The sequence below is a fragment of the Triturus cristatus genome, chromosome 2_2 (genome assembly GCF_964204655.1).
Source record: "Triturus cristatus chromosome 2_2, aTriCri1.1, whole genome shotgun sequence".
Classification (NCBI taxonomy): Eukaryota; Metazoa; Chordata; class Amphibia; order Caudata; family Salamandridae; genus Triturus; species Triturus cristatus.
Window position 1 is genome coordinate 815,689,942 of NC_140582.1, and position 16,049 is coordinate 815,705,990.

The following is a 16,049-nucleotide window of genomic DNA, read 5'->3' on the forward strand; positions in this document are numbered from 1 at the left end:
CGTCTGAGAGAGACCGGAGATGGGAGTCGTCGTATCCTGATTTCTTCGTGCTGTGGGTCCAGAAAAGCCAGGTTGCAGGTACAGAAACGTTTAATTTCCTCCTTTAAATCTTTTAATCGTTGCTTGGTTTGTTCATTTGTTCGTTGGGCACGATAGGCTAGGTTTACCAGGGATTAACGCCAATGGCTATCCCTTATCTCAGGAGCTCCAATCAAGCACACATTAATTGACTTGAAATGTACAGCTCTACCCAGAACAAGTAAAGCAATCAGCAACAATAAACTCCACCCAAACATAAATTTGGGTTGTGATGTGTGGAAGGGACTCCACACAGGACTAAGGTAAATGCATATAGTAAAAGTAACTGCACTGCATATAAGGTAAGTAAATGCATACTAAGCACTTGAAGAGACACCCGTCTCTGGAAAACACAAGAAATACGTACTACAATGGGTGGTTAAACAACACCAACCCCTAACCACGTAAGAGTGGGAAACAATCATTAACATTCATTTCCAATCATATCCATACACATGCCAGGAAACATACGTCCAAGTACCTTAGGGAAGCAAGAATAAAGCATTAACATGTTAGCACATTAGTAAGCATAGTACAACAACATGTATATGGCATAGGACATAAGGCCTCAGTAACACACTCTGGAACATCTGGTGAGCGATCTCTCACCCGAAACTCCTCTTGAAATACAAAAGTACAATACTAATGTAAGAAGAAAACCAATGCAAATGGTGAAAATAAGACACTGCAGCAATATAATAATCGCAGTAATCCATTGCACAAGAACAGGAGTTGTGGAACAACAAATAATATATTAAACGTTAGCAGAAGAGGTGTGCCTGTCACCGAGGAATGCAGAAATAGGATATGACAGGCGGGCAGGTAAATTACAAGAGGAGGGAGAAAAAAAACAAAGCAACAGGCATCAAGCAGTAAGTGCAGTCACCATAGAGAAAAATATTTCGTTATGCACAGTTCCAGAAGTCTTGAGTCACAAACTAATGCTAGAGGGGCAGAAGGTTTTCCCAAACTGAAAACAGTACCTGCTGTTGTTGTAAATTGAAACGACGATGTGATTAAGCATTTACTAAATACATTAATTCCCCTTTTATAGATCATGTTTTCTCCGTTATGTTGACCAAAGTTCGGACTCCATTTTGTATTGTCATGCTTCCACGTGTTCCCCACGAGAAGAGTCCAACCTCTGTGTTAGTTGTTCTTGTAATCTGCCTAGTAACAGTCTATAAATAGCTCCTTTGTCCATCTGGCACATGCCCAGACTTGACCACATCTGTTATCAGTTAGCCTTGCTTGACCATGTTTTCGCGGGCTCAAGGAGTGTGTTAGCTCCGCCCACATATTGATTCAGTATCGAAAATGACCATAAATGGTAATGTTCTTCGGCCTCATGTTGTATCCACCCACTTATGAGCCCCTCTACTGTGTATAAAAGGGGACCATGTACGAAGGTTCTTTGTGCTACTCTATGCAATACTGAAGAGTGTTGCGTGGATTGTAGGACCACCCTTAAGGGTTAATAAATGCTGTCTTTGTACTTTGCAGTTTCCGTGCCAACTTCCTTGTAGATTCCATTACAGGAGAGCGAACCCTTGTGTCCTGCGGGCCTAGCTGGGGCCTGTATTCATCAATTGGCGCCCGTCACGTGGGGCTCATCGGCGACTCGGATGCTCGAAGGACTGGTCGCGACGAAGGTGAGGAATTTGGCCGGGGACGTGATCACTGCCAGCGGCGTCTTAGCCCTGGCATCCCAAGGTTTTTCTTCCTTCCCTTCTGAGCTGACCGTCTGGGTGGCGCCGGTCCTCGACTGAGACCTCTTCTGTCGGTCTTGCCGTGAAAGCCGTTTGGGCGATTGTGGAGCTTGGCAGTTGGAATCTGGACTCTTGATTGGTAAGAACCGGTGTACGGTACTTGCTCCGAGTTTTTGAAGCCTGATCTGGCTATTTGAGTTTGATTTGTGATGACTAGTCATATTTTGTATTTGTCTTTGTGAATATATATGCGTTGCAACACATATAGGCAGGTAATGTGGAGAGATTTCTCCGGAGCTGTGTAACTTTGAACGGCGCAACGATTAAGTGCCATTTTTTCTATAATATTGCATATTTTGCATTATTTCTGAGCATGCCTGCTTTCAGCGCACTCCGTAAGTGGTGTTGCTGTTTCGGAAACCGGTTGAACCTCGAGGAATCTGCTCCAGCTCCCCCAGAGGGGACTCCTAATAGGGATATGTATGTGAAGCATGGTCTTTCTTCCATAATGTACAGCACAGTATGGAGGAAATATACAAAAAAAGATCCTGAGTTGCGATGGCCTTTGTATGGATCGTTTGATATACGTAAGATTGAGTATGTGGAACAGTGTATGTGTAAGCGACGTGCTCGTCAGGATATGTTTGAGTGTGTGCGGTTGTGGGTGAAGGAGGTGCGTGAGCGAGAGAAGCGTGAGAAAGCGCTGTTTGATAAAGAACAACGGAAGAATGATCATGTGCGAGCCCAGGAAGCGAAGCGTCGGGAAGACAGAGAACAGACAGAGAGACAAGAGAAAGAGCGTAGGCTGCAAGTTTCGGGTCAATATGCTGTTCGGCAGCCACTTTATCCTGTCCTTAATAATCTTGATGATGATTTTTATTTACTAGATCGCTCTCCGCCCCCTTATGTCGGCGCATCTGCCCCGAGGCCGCAAGATTCTGTCCCGGGTACGGGTAAGGTAGATACGCGGTCCATGTTATCTGCTGACCATATGGCTGAGCTTCGGCAAATTTCCTTCCGTGCACTTAAGGGTAAGGTGTCCGTGGACGAATTGTTCCATACTTGGGGGTCGTGGCAGGATAGAGAGAGATTGTATTTTTTGAGTCATTTCGCTGAGGAAGTGATTGCTGCTTTTCGGAAATATTCTAGTGTCTTTGAGCCTGAAGAAGTGACGTCGGATGCTAAAGCATTGCATGATGGTGTTTTTTCTCCCTCTAAGGCTCCTGATACGGCTCGGCGGCTATTCGCCTTGCGGGACGCGGTGCTGGCCCATAAAGGAAAAGCGCGCCCACGAGCAGGGGAGGAGACGCAGTCGGATTCGTGTACCGCCGAAGGCCACTCATCCACCTCTCAATCAGATAAGAGCGATCTAGTGCATGCTAAGCCAATGCGCGAGGCGGCGCCTTTGTATGTTCCTCCTAAAGGAGCGGGGACTAGCTCGGACATTACCTCCGCCGATGCTAAGGGATATTTTGTGTATAATTGGGTTTACACTCCGTGGCATAGGGCTGATGTTATGGCGTTGAAGAATGCGCTGCCCGACCCCCGCAAGAATCCAGCGGCCTTCTATGAAGAAGTTGAGGGGGCCTTGAATTCTTGCGTTATGACTTTAGCAGATATAGATTTGTTCTTTGGGCTTATTCTACCACCAGATATGTGGCGATCTGTGCGAAAGGTAGATGATGTTGCCACTTTTAAGGCTCGATGGTCCGAACTGGAGGATGAGGATAGGGAGAGGAAGCCTGCGCAGAAACCGCCCCAGAATATTTTAGATCTCCCTGCTGCTATTGTGGCTAAGCTAAAGACAATTATCCCCCCTAAAAAGATTGACTGGAATATGTTAGCTGCATGTAAACAGAAAGTTGACGAGTCAGTTGCGGACTTCTTTACGCGCTTTGAGGAGACGTTTCATGATTTTAGTGGACAGTCGCTTACCGACGATACGGGACGCCACCTTTTTGCGGATAAATATGTGGCTAATCTGCTGCCGGCAGTTGCGGCCCGTCTAAAAGCGAGTGAAAGTTCTTGGTCCTCCGCTACACCGACGGCCCTCCTGACTATCGCCCAGTATTATGAGCGTCAGGAGCAAGAAGCAAAGGGCCAGGAGGAAAAGAAATCGAAAGATTTGAAAACTAAGGTGATGTTGGCACAAGTCTATGGCCCGCCTCGACGGGGTAGTAATAGAGGTAGGGGAGGATCTTATGGTCCTCCCTCGGGCCGATCTGATTTGAATAGGAACCAATGTGCGTATTGTAAGCAATCGGGTCATTGGGCTAGGGACTGCCCGGTGTTGCATGCATCGCGTCAGGGGCATACCCACGGTGGCCCGCGAGGTAGAGGGGGTTTCTCGAACTTTCGAGGGAACTCTAACGAACAGGCTCGTTTTGACTCTGCTGGGCAGCACCGAGATAGATCAAATGTTTTCGATCGCCAGCATCAGTATCAAGCGTCAGGGATTGACCGGTCGGGGTACCATGACTCTCAGCATGCATAGGAATGCGTTGGATGGGGGTTAGAATCAGTTGAGGTGCCGGTCGATCAGAAGGGCCCTTATGTATCGGCTGAGGTTTTGGGCTCTACTGATCAGTTCCTAGTGGATACAGGAGCGACACGTAGTGCGCTATCTAAGCAATTGGTTCCGGGGGCTCCCCCATCCGGCTTAATGGTCACATCGGTAGGGTTTGACGGTACACTCTCCCGAAGCCCTCTTTCACAGCCCCTCATGTTTAAGGTTGATTCTTTTTCTGCACCCTGTCCGTTTCTGCTTGCCCCGTACACACCGGACAACATTATGGGTCTTGATATGTTAAAGCATTTTAGGGCTACGATCCGCTGCTCCCCTGCTGGTGTGCGGGTAATATTGAATGACAATTACCCCCGATCAGAACGGATGTGTGCGATGTCAGAGGATGCGCTGTTAGCTACCCTCCCTCGTGCTTTGTGGGCAACTTCGGATACTGATGTGGGACAAATGGTGATTCCACCGGTCCACATTAGCGTCCAGGAGGGGGCGGTGTTACCACGCCTCCCACAGTACCGCATTTCCCAGGAGGGGGAGGAGGCTCTTATACAGATAGTGCAGGATTTGATAGCGGTAGGGGTAGTGGAGGAAGTCCCCTACAACATTTGTAACAGTCCGATTCTTCCCATACTGAAAAAGGATACGGATGCCAGAGTTTATCGGTTTATAATTGATTTGAGAGAAGTGAACAAGATCGTGATACCAATACCCAGTGGTTTCCGATATCACGACGTTGCTTACTTTGGTCCCGCCTACGGCGACTATGTTCTCAGTGATTGATTTGAAGAATGCCTTCTTTTCCATTCCCATTCACCCTGATAGCCGATATCTTTTTGGGTTTACATTAAATAATAGATCTTATCGTTTCTGTAGGATTCCCCAGGGCTATACAGAAAGCCCTAGTATTTACAGTCAGGCTTTGAAACGACAATTGGATTCCTTTGTTCTGCTCGAGGGGGTCGCCCTCATTCAATATGTTGATGACATCTTGCTGGCGGCTGACACCCAAGAGTTGTGTGAAAAAAGTACGTTATCCTTACTTTCTTTTTTAGCGTCCCACAATCATAAGGTATCTAGGAAGAAATTGCAATTCTGTAGACCAAAGGTGACTTATTTGGGTCACCTTTTGTCTAAGGAGGGAAGTGCACTCACACCGGATCGTATCCAAGTAATTTTGGATACACCGAGACCGTCCACACAGAAGGATGTGCGTGCATTTTTGGGCCTCGTTTCTTTTTGTAGACAGTGGATATTGGGGTTTTCGCACATAGCTAAGCCATTGTTAGCCCTCTTGACAAAGGACACGCCTATCCCAATCCCTTCGTCAGATGAGTGTGATACTGCTTTTCAGCAACTCCGGCAGGCCCTTTGTTCAGCACCAGTGTTAGGGACCCCTGATTATGCAAAACCCTTTTCGTTGTATGTGCATGAGAAAGATGGATGTGCATTGTCAGTTTTAGTGCAGATGCACGGCGATAAGCAGCGCCCTTGTGCATATTTTTCGGCTGTACTTGATCCTGTCGCCCGAGCATTACCAGGGTGTTGTCGCTCGGTTGCGGCGACAGCTGTGTCAATACGCCAAAGCGAGGGAATTGTGTTATCTCATAAGCTGTTGGTATTAGTCCCCCATGCTGTCGATGCCCTGCTCAATCTAACGAAGACGCAGCATTTGACCAGCGCCCGTTTAACGGGATATGAGTTGACGCTTTTGGCTCCTCATATTACGTTGAAAAGGTGCGTAACGTTAAACCCGGCAACATTGTTGCCATACCCCGAAACCCAGCCTGAGGCGCGGAAAGCGCATGATTGTATTCTCGTGACTGAGGAACAAACAAAGGGTCGTATTGATCTCCAGGATACGCCCTTTCCAGATGTAGATGGAGAACTGTGGGTGGATGGATCATGTCTGAAGCTACCAGATGGTACGACTTCAGCAGCATATGCAATTACCACATTACAAACGATAGTGGAGACAGCACGCATACCACAGAAATCAGCTCAAGCAGCGGAACTGATAGCATTAACACGAGCATGTGAGCTCAGTACAGGACTATGTGTGAATGTTTATACAGATAGCCGCTATGCCTTCGGAGTAGCGCATGATTTCGGCCTACTCTGGAAGGAGAGAGGGTTTTTAACGTCACATGGAGTACAGATAATGCATGGAGAGTTAGTTCATAATCTTTTAACTGCACTGACATACCCAAAGAAAATTGCCATCGTTAAGTGTAGCGCCCATAGGAAAGTAGTTGATAAAGTTGGAGAAGGGAATGCGTTAGCAGACCGGGTAGCACGGGAGACTGCGATGCAGCCCGGTACTACTGCCATGTATGTAGTAAAGTCACAGGTGGAAAGATGGCATGATGCGAAGGAGGAAGTGCGAGAAATGCAAAGGATCGCTTCTGACAAAGAGCGGGAACAATGGGCTAGTGAGGGAGAATTGGACGATGAGGGTTGCTGGAGAAATAAGCAGATGGATAGATGGAAATTACCCACGGCTTTTGTACAACCTATGGTTCAGATGGCACATGGGCTAGCACATGTTGGAGCTTCCGCAATTGTGAAATTGCTTACCCAAGTCTGGGAGCATCCAGAGATTGCTAGCACAGCGAAGAGGGTGGTGCAGACTTGTATGATCTGCCTGAGGTATAACCCAGGAAAGGGTACTCGAACTCCAGCAGGAGGGTTTGTGACACCCACTGCACCCTTTGAGGTTCTGCAGATGGATTACATCCAGCTGAAGCGCTGTAATAATCTGAAGTATGTTCTAGTAGTGGTCTGCGCTTTCAGCAAATGGGTTGAAGCGTACCCTACGAAAGACAATACTGCAATGACTACTGCGAAGCTGCTGCTGAAGGAGTTTTTCCCCCGATATGGCGTTTGTAGACTTCTGTGGAGTGATAACGGCCCTCACTTTGTAGCGGATGTTATAAAGTATGTCTTGAAGGGCCTAGGCATCACTCAGAAGTTCCACGCCGTGTTTCACCCTCAGTCTGCAGGCCTAGTTGAGAATTATAATGGTACACTGAAGCTTAAGATCGCCAAAATTCAAGCTTCGACGTCTTTGACTTGGCCAGACGCTCTGCCACTGGCGTTATTGTCAATTAGATCGGTACCGCACTCTCGAACTGGCCTTACGCCATATGAGATTGTTTTCGGACGCCCAATGAATATTTGGGGTCCACCAAGACCTAAGGCTGTGTATGATATACCTTGTGTAATGATGAGCGATTATCTGGCACAGTTAACGGATAACTTGGTTTCTATCCATCAACAGGTCCGAGAGGCGCTCCCTGATCGGTCTACCGGCGAAGGACATGGTCTCCGGCCCGGTGACCATGTCATGGTGAAAGTCTTCGACAGAACGAACAGTTTGGAGCCGAGATGGGTGGGCCCTGAGCAGGTCCTCCTCGCAACGAGGACGGCTGTGCGAGTCTCTAACAGAAAGAATTGGATCCACTCCCTGCACTGTAGGAAGGTGCCGCCCGGGTTGGTGGAACCTGCCGTGCTGACCGATCAACGAGAAATCTTGGCTGCAGAGACAGGCCGTGCTGCGGAGCCAAATGCCACTGAGGAGCTCTTTCCGGACCACGCGACTCCTGGAGGAAGGCGATATCATCTTCGACCAAGGAAGTGAGTTTTCCAGTACCGGGACATACTGTCAGAACGGCCCTTGGGTTAGTGAAACGGAGAGCCGATGAGGCAAGGGGAGGGGATCAGCCCTGCATTAGTGTAGCGACACCCGTCTTGGCCCGCTGGTGAAGAAATCAACCGCTGCCCAAGGGGAAGAGTTCTGACAGACTTTTAGTTTCAGGAAGATATTGGGCTTTATTTTTACTTTGATATGGTGAAAAAGAAAATCCTTTGTGCATTAGGGTTCATGTTGACAGTAGCCATTGTTGGGATAACCACATGGTTCGTGGAGGATGTAACTCCCGCTCGGAAGATTCTTGTGTTGACAACTCCGGTGCCTGAGGAGCACTACTTTTATACTTTACCATATCAAGAGTTGAAGCATCGACAGTCTTACTTGAATAACACTTTCATCCAGATGCTGCATCATACCCACGTTGCTACGAATGCTACGAACTGTTGGATATGTGGGATGATGCCAGCTCATCAGAAGAAAGGAGGAACGCCATTTATACCACTTCCTTTCTCTCATAATGGCTCTTGTAGAGCATGGTATACTTTGCTTTTTGCCACTCGGAAACCAACAGTGGGACGATTGCTTTTTAGACTTAATAAAGAATGCCATCAAGACAAAAATGGGTATCCACAAGCGAATGGGACAATTTGGGAGTGGGAAGAGTACCGACCAGACAATGAATCCATTCCCTACATCTTCACGAACACAAGAGACACTGTGGGAAAGGACAAATTTGTGATTCAAGTAGCACAAGCTCAAGCGGACCTGTGTGTCCAGAGTGTGGGTTTTATCCCTGTTGGTGTTAGTGATTGTATTACTGTTCTGAATATTGATGGGTTGAACAATAGTACCTTCTTAGCCTCCCATAATACGTACTTTGTGTGTGGAAATAAAGGTTATTACCGTCTGCCGGCTGGGTGGTCTGGGGTATGCTATGTATCATTTCTATTACCTCCTGTATTCCTAGCACCCGCATCTTATCATAAGGATCTGAAATTATTGAATAATGTGACTGTAAATAGGTATAAACGTACCTTATCAATTGATGATGTAGATCAGACTGATACCAGTCTGCAACAGTATATTGATTTTAACTTAGGACTGTTTTTCTTTGTTGGAGCTGCCCTGAACAGTAGGAAGATCCGAAGATTAACAAGAGTGGTAGAAGCTGTGACAAATCAGACTGCTGCTGCTCTTGGGAATCTTACGGAGGAATTGCAAATTACTAGAATTGTTGCATTGCAGAATCGTATGGTATTAGACGTTATGCTAGCTGACAGAGGAGGAGCATGTAAAATTATTGGAAGTAGCTGTTGTGTGTTTATTCCTGATCATACGCCATCAGTTTATAATGCCATCAATAAACTGCATAAAATTGCAGCTGAGATCCATACAGAAAACGGCACTTAGTCCTTTTCTGGATGGTTTTGGGCGTTAATTACTGCCTGGGGATGGAAGGTTCTAACTGGTCTCTGCATTATTGTAGCGGTTCTGTTTTTGTGCTGTATCTGTATTCAATGTGGTCCCTTGCTCTGCTCATTATGTGTATCATTCTGTATCCCTGATAAGAAAGCTATTGCCGATGTTGCTCACCAAAAACGTTTAGCTAAAGAAGTTGAAGAAATGATGACAATTGACATACATGATGATTATCCTAACAAACCGGATGTCTTCAGTAAATGCTGAAAGGGTCGTCTGTTGTAAATTGAAACGACGATGTGATTAAGCATTTACTAAAGACATTAATTCCCCTTTTATAGATCATGTTTTCTCCGTTATGTTGACCAAAGTTCGGACTCCATTTTGTATTGTCATGCTTCCACGTGTTCCCCACGAGAAGAGTCCAACCTCTGTGTTAGTTGTTCTTGTAATCTGCCTAGTAACAGTCTATAAATAGCTCCTTTGTCCATCTGGCACATGCCCAGACTTGACCACATCTGTTATCAGTTAGCCTTGCTTGACCATGTTTTCGCGGGCTCAAGGAGTGTGTTAGCTCCGCCCACATATTGATTCAGTATCGAAAATGACCATAAATGGTAATGTTCTTCGGCCTCATGTTGTATCCACCCACTTATGAGCCCCTCTACTGTGTATAAAAGGGGACCATGTACGAAGGTTCTTTGTGCTACTCTATGCAATACTGAAGAGTGTTGCGTGGATTGTAGGACCACCCTTAAGGGTTAATAAATGCTGTCTTTGTACTTTGCAGTTTCCGTGCCAACTTCCTTGTAGATTCCATTACAGGAGAGCGAACCCTTGTGTCCTGCGGGCCTAGCTGGGGCCTGTATTCATCACTGTGAAGTTCAAAGATCCATTGTACCGATCCGATGTCGAGGATACACTGGACCGATCAGATGTCCTTGAAAAAAAATACACGTGTCGAGTCCAATTAACTTTATTTTTTTTAAAACATGGTGGCCAAAACACGTAATGTGCGGGGAACTGTACATAAAATCTTGGTGAAGGCCAAACTTAAGATAGTGACACGTTTTGGATGCTGAGCTGGTTGGCTCACGGCGCTTCCATGCAGCTAGGCGTCACTCAGCAAACCTGAGATCCATACGGGCAGCGATATGATGAAGGCGTGCAGCGTCATAGAAGGCAGAAGAAATACAGCACGAGTACTGCAGGTAAGGTTGTTCGCGCTGCAGGACAAGCCAGTACAGTTTGAAACCAGGACACACAAGTGCACTTGCAATCCAGGTGCACCATGAACAAGAGTGGCAGGAGAGGCAAAGGAAAAGTGAAAGATGTCAAATAAACTGATGAAACAGTGAAAAAAAAAGGAGCAATGAAAATCCAGAGAGGCACAGCAGGGTTTGACACGTAAGAGTTGGGTCACACCAGGAGTAGGCAGCAGTAAAACCATAAGGTACTGGCAAGCAGCAGGTCAGGCAGGGAAGAAGATGGGAACATTCTTGTTCTAAAGCAGTAGCACTTTCTCAGGGCAACAGGGCATGTACTTCATGTTGCAAGGCAGCATGGCAGGCAAGTAGAATGACAACCAGGCAGCAAAGGGAGGCACTCTCCTAAAGTAGCAGTACAGGGAACACCTGATCCAGAACAGCAGGGCAGACAGGTAGCAGGACAAGGAGGCGGTGAAAAACTGGACGCTCTCCTGGGAAACTGCACTTCTGGAAGCACTGTCCCAAAGTGGCAGGGAGGGGACAACTGCCCCTAAGGAGCAGGAGAGGGAACAGGAAAGTAGAGCAGGGACTGGCACAGAGTAGTTGGGGGTGACCGATGTAGGGGTCACTGGTGGGGCTCACTGAGGGGTGCCAGTACCCTTTAAGTCTGTAGCATGTAGTTTTAAGAAGTCCTTTTCCTTCAAGTGTCTTCAGGATGCAATTTTGAGTAGTTCATCAGGTGGAACACGCAAGTTCTTTTCCAAATCGTCGCCAAAATATGTTGTAAAAATGATAAGTAGTCCAGGTAAGTTTCCAAATAGATTTATCAAGTAGATTTATTATAAGTAAGATGTTACAAGGATGAGAGTCCTCACTGCTGCTCAGCCCATCTCCAAATGGCACTCATACACACGAACATTCCATTCACCAACATTCTCTCACACAGACACTCAGGCTAGGCAGCAGCAGTATAACACTTACCTGACATCCTTAACCATCCCCCACCATCCTCCTCTACTTCCTTCTCCATCCTGCAGCGTGGCTTTCTGCATTCAGTCAAAGCTGATGAGTGGGCAACTAGTTTTGTTATCAACTGGTGCTACGTCATAGCAATAAATTAACAGATTCAAATTCTGATGTAAACATTAGAGGCTTCCTATGGAAGTCATGCATAACATTTGGAATTATAGATGGGTAACAGGGAATTAAGGGGATGTTTTACACCGAGGGGTTCTTAGTGGCATCAAATAGACGAGTGTGAAAAACATCCCCACAATTAGTTTTTTCCCATCTATAACTTTATATTATGGATGCCCCCAAAATCAGTGTAGAAAACAATTGATTACCCTCATACAGCACTGTAAATACGCACAAGGTAATTTGCCCAAATTGTTTTTTTCCATCCAGGTTTTTGCAACAAATTAAAAATATAAAATAAAAGATTCCAAATGTGAAAGCGATTCAGAAATGCAATGTAAGCACCTATGACACTAACACAGTGAGTGCGAAAGGGTTCTCAAAATCAAAGAGGCACAAAGAAGAGGCCCCCTACAGTTCCGAATAAGGTTCCACCAGTCATTTGAATTTGTGCCACTCCATTCTCAATTGACAGTGTTGTTTATATATTGTGTTGACTTACCACTCATTGACAATGTGTTACCATTTAAACAATGTTTTTAATTCATTTGTGGTATGGTTGTGAGTTCATTTAATGGATATGAAAGTGAATGAATGATTTTCAATCTTTTCCATTGTCTAAAAATTTAATAAATGCTATTTTTTGTATTTTTGATAAATGTATTGTTGTTCATTGGTTCTTTCTGAGAATTATTATATATGTAAGACCATTAATTATGGTCTACATTTTGGTTGCCTCAAAATCAAAGAGTTCAGCTGCCAAACACAAATCACGAGTTGAGCTGTCCTTCCTGTCCCAAGTTGTCGCCAGTGTTAAATAGATAATCCGTAATGATGAGACATAGTCCATGGGTGTAAGGGAAGGAAGATTTATTGTTTAATTCTTCACGGGAAAAACAGCCCAGCTATCCCGTCAAGCTCTGCCTCCAGTTTGACTTCAAAGCCAAACATTCTCAGAGCTTCTTACATCCTGGAATGTGCCGGTGCGGATACACATTACCACACATCCACAATAGGGGGAGGTTAGAAGCAGGCAGCGGGCCTCATGCTGTAGTCGCATAGCATGCCTTTGGAGTACTGACAGACCCACTTAGAGTGTCTTTTTTGTCCACAGGTTCAGTATTATGATGGGACTGAGGGTTATGTGGCTCAGGAAGAAACCTATGTCATTAGCGACGCCAAGAAAGAAAAGATCACAGCAGAGATTATTTCTCAAGAAGAGGCAATCATCGGGAGAACTGTTGTTGCAAGAAATGACAAGGATGGAAGATATTACATCGGTACACAATTTTAAAATTCTTCCTGTGTTTTTTCCTGCGTTTTTAAAGCATAAATAAGTACTAACATTTTGCAAGAAACATGTAGTCAAGGAGGTGCTGAAAGCTGCTGATGCAAGGATTTGGCAAACATAGCTGTAAGGAATGAATGTCATAATGGACATAATACAAGCCAACAAAGATCCTACGGTGTGGGTTGAGGGGCAGATTTCTGTACCCTAGAGGGGCCCCCTCCCCTGAAGAATATGGTGAGGAGCCCCCGAGACTCCATATCTCACAGACATTCCTAGGCCTTAAGGTGGATAGGGGCATCCTGGAGGGGCTGCAGGGGCCTTTGTTAACCTCAACAGCCTATGCAGAGTGCCTGAGGTTAACATATGTAAAACAATGAGAAGTAGCTACTCTGCAGCCTGTTCTCTGGATGCGAAACACTGTATGTTCCCCCAGACAAATGTAGCAAACATCCAAAAATTCATTGTTAAAGGGGAAGAGAGCCTGGGGAAGGCCTCTTATACGGCCATTGAACGTGAAAAATAAGAAATACACCAGAAGAAAGAAAGAGGAAAAGGAAAGCAAGAGAAAAATGAAACAGGAGAGGGGGGGAAATGAGAGAGAGAGAGAAATAAAAAAGGACTTTTGAGAGGACACAGCATAGAGATCACTGAGAGAGAGAAGGGCATAGGGAAAGTTAGAGGAAGAGAGAGAGGGTAGGAGAGAAGGGGGATGACAGTCAAGGGAAAGAGAAAATGTGATGCAAGGGAGTAAGAGAACACTAAGGAGACTGGACTCCGATCTTCTGCACACAGATCACAATTCAATAGAAGGGCATTTGTGCAGATGGATTGCCCAGTGGGCAGTACAAATGCTGTGCTGCATTTTCTAGCCCTACCATCCCTCATTTAAGTAGCAAGGGGGAGCCTGGTTATGAGTTTTCACATGCTGGTCCCATTAAGTCTGCCAATCCCTCAGTTGGTAGTTTTGGTGACGTTTACGGGCATTAAAGGTGGAACTTTGATGTCCCCTGAGAAATGAGGGATTACAAGGTGAATTTTTAATTATGGATCCAATTACCTGGTAATTCCCCATTTTCCATAGTTTAACTCAGACATTTTGTGAAATTTACCCACATTGTATCAAAGAAAGCAGCAACTGTGCACTCCTGGCCAAGAAGTGAGCTTGTTAAAGTAGAAAAACATCCAGTGTTCTTCCCCATGCTTTCTAGAACCAGATTTGGTGTTTTCTTCTTTGCCTTTCTCATTGGCACTCCTTTCCATTGCCTCTTGCATTAGCCCAGGACCATGTAAGCATTAGCAATGTTTTGAAGACATGGCTTTTCTCATTCACCTAGACTGAATATCGTGGATTGTTTTTTTTGCTGTCCTTAGTAATAGCGCCATGTAATACTCCAGTGTAGTAGAGTACTTTACAAGTTCTTAAAATTTAAGTTGGAACATAAAGGTAAGTAAATTATATAGCTTCACTCTCCAAGCGTGGAAAAATGGAAACTGGAAGGAGAATGGTGCAAGTAAAACTCGTTTGAATCACATCTGGAAGTCACTTTGATTAATACCCTTGACATATTTTGGGGACAGTTGGTAAAATAATCTAGTAATGATGTTGTTCATTGATTGTGAACTGGTGAGTTGTCTCTGCAATCAGGAAAATTCGGATGTGATCACAGCCCTCATGCGGATCATAGAATATGCAGTACTCTCCCGGTCTCAACAAAGGGAAGATTGACTGCAATGCCTTCATTTTTCAATTTCGATTTGCTAAGATGGACCTCAGCTCTCAAACTGGGCTAAAATTCTGTGGATTCTTTCTTTGCTTGGAACATTACTAAGTAAACCATTTCTCTTATTTGGGTAATGGAAAAATAATATGTTTCCATAGCAAGTCTAGAATATATTCCTCCAACTTCTGCCTGTAGTCCAGTCAACTGGCAAAAGTGTCATCATGAGCTAAATATCCTGCTTTAAAGCTGAATACCAGTCAGATATGCCCTTGACACATTCCTGTTAAGCGAGGCATCTGCCCTGCGCCTGATCCATATCTAATGATAGAGCTGATGACCATGTAAATGATCCACTGAGTTTTGACTGCAGGTAAAGATAAAGTATGTGTTGGTATGAGAACATCTTCTAACTAAGTAATCAGAGGGGAAGTGTCGAACACGTGTGTGTGTGTATACACACACACACAATGGCTAATCTCCCATAAAAACATAGTCAATGGGACTCTATGGAGGTAAAACAAAATTTTCTTAAAAGTACCATAGTCTCACCCTTTCGTAGCTTTGGCCGCTGGCAAGACTTGCTATCAGGATCTGTTATGGGTGCACGGATCCAACCAGTTAAACTGTATCACAGTTATCTCAACCAGTCTTGTAAAGAAAGCAACATCTTTTATAATTAGGATCTTTGGCCCTGTGGTAGTGGATAATGCTGAAGAAACTCTGCAGATGGGGTTATGAAGACCACTATTCCCTTTAGCTTTAGAAGTGTCTGCTGCAGTCTGTGTTGCTCTTGGGTCTCAAACAGATCAAGTCACATAAACCTTCAGTAAATTGGTTATCCATCAGCAGGCTGGCAGGGCACATCAGTATGCACACTGGTTCAAAGGTTAAGTTGAGGAGGTGTTGGTTTGACTCTGGTACTCAGTTGCACTCCAGTAGAAACTCTGGCTCAGGAGAATAGACATCCTTTTCACGATTTAGGAATTAGGAAACATCTTCAAGATCAAGGTCTGCTACAAATTTAGTGGGCCCTACAAGGTTCTGTGTGAAGAGTGAATTCAACATGATCCTGTGATGGTTGCTCCCAAGCCACTGAAGTCACATTTGTGACATTCTGTAATTTTAAGATGGCATGCACCTTAGGTTATGGACTAGAGCTCATTCGTCACCTTACTTTCACACTTATGAACATAAATAAAAGAGAATGCATGAAATTAGGATTTAGATCCAACAGGCTATGTTGCCGACAGTAAGGTCAAAAGATATCCTCACCAACCTGAGGTAGTCCCCTTAGGTGAGGCCAAAATGTGTGAAGT

General features: G+C 45.1%; 1 protein-coding gene across 3 annotated transcripts in view; it reads left to right on the forward strand.

Annotated features, from left to right (window-relative positions):
* LOC146862826 (uncharacterized) overlaps nucleotides 1–16,049 on the forward strand; it is a 354,446-nt gene that overhangs the window by 316,358 nt on the left and 22,039 nt on the right. For all 3 annotated transcript variants that reach the window (XM_085643304.1, XM_085643305.1, XM_085643306.1), the window contains one exon: nucleotides 12,836–13,001. In XM_085643304.1, the coding sequence (XP_085499430.1) occupies nucleotides 12,836–13,001 (166 nt within the window). The remainder of the gene's footprint in view (nucleotides 1–12,835; nucleotides 13,002–16,049) is intronic.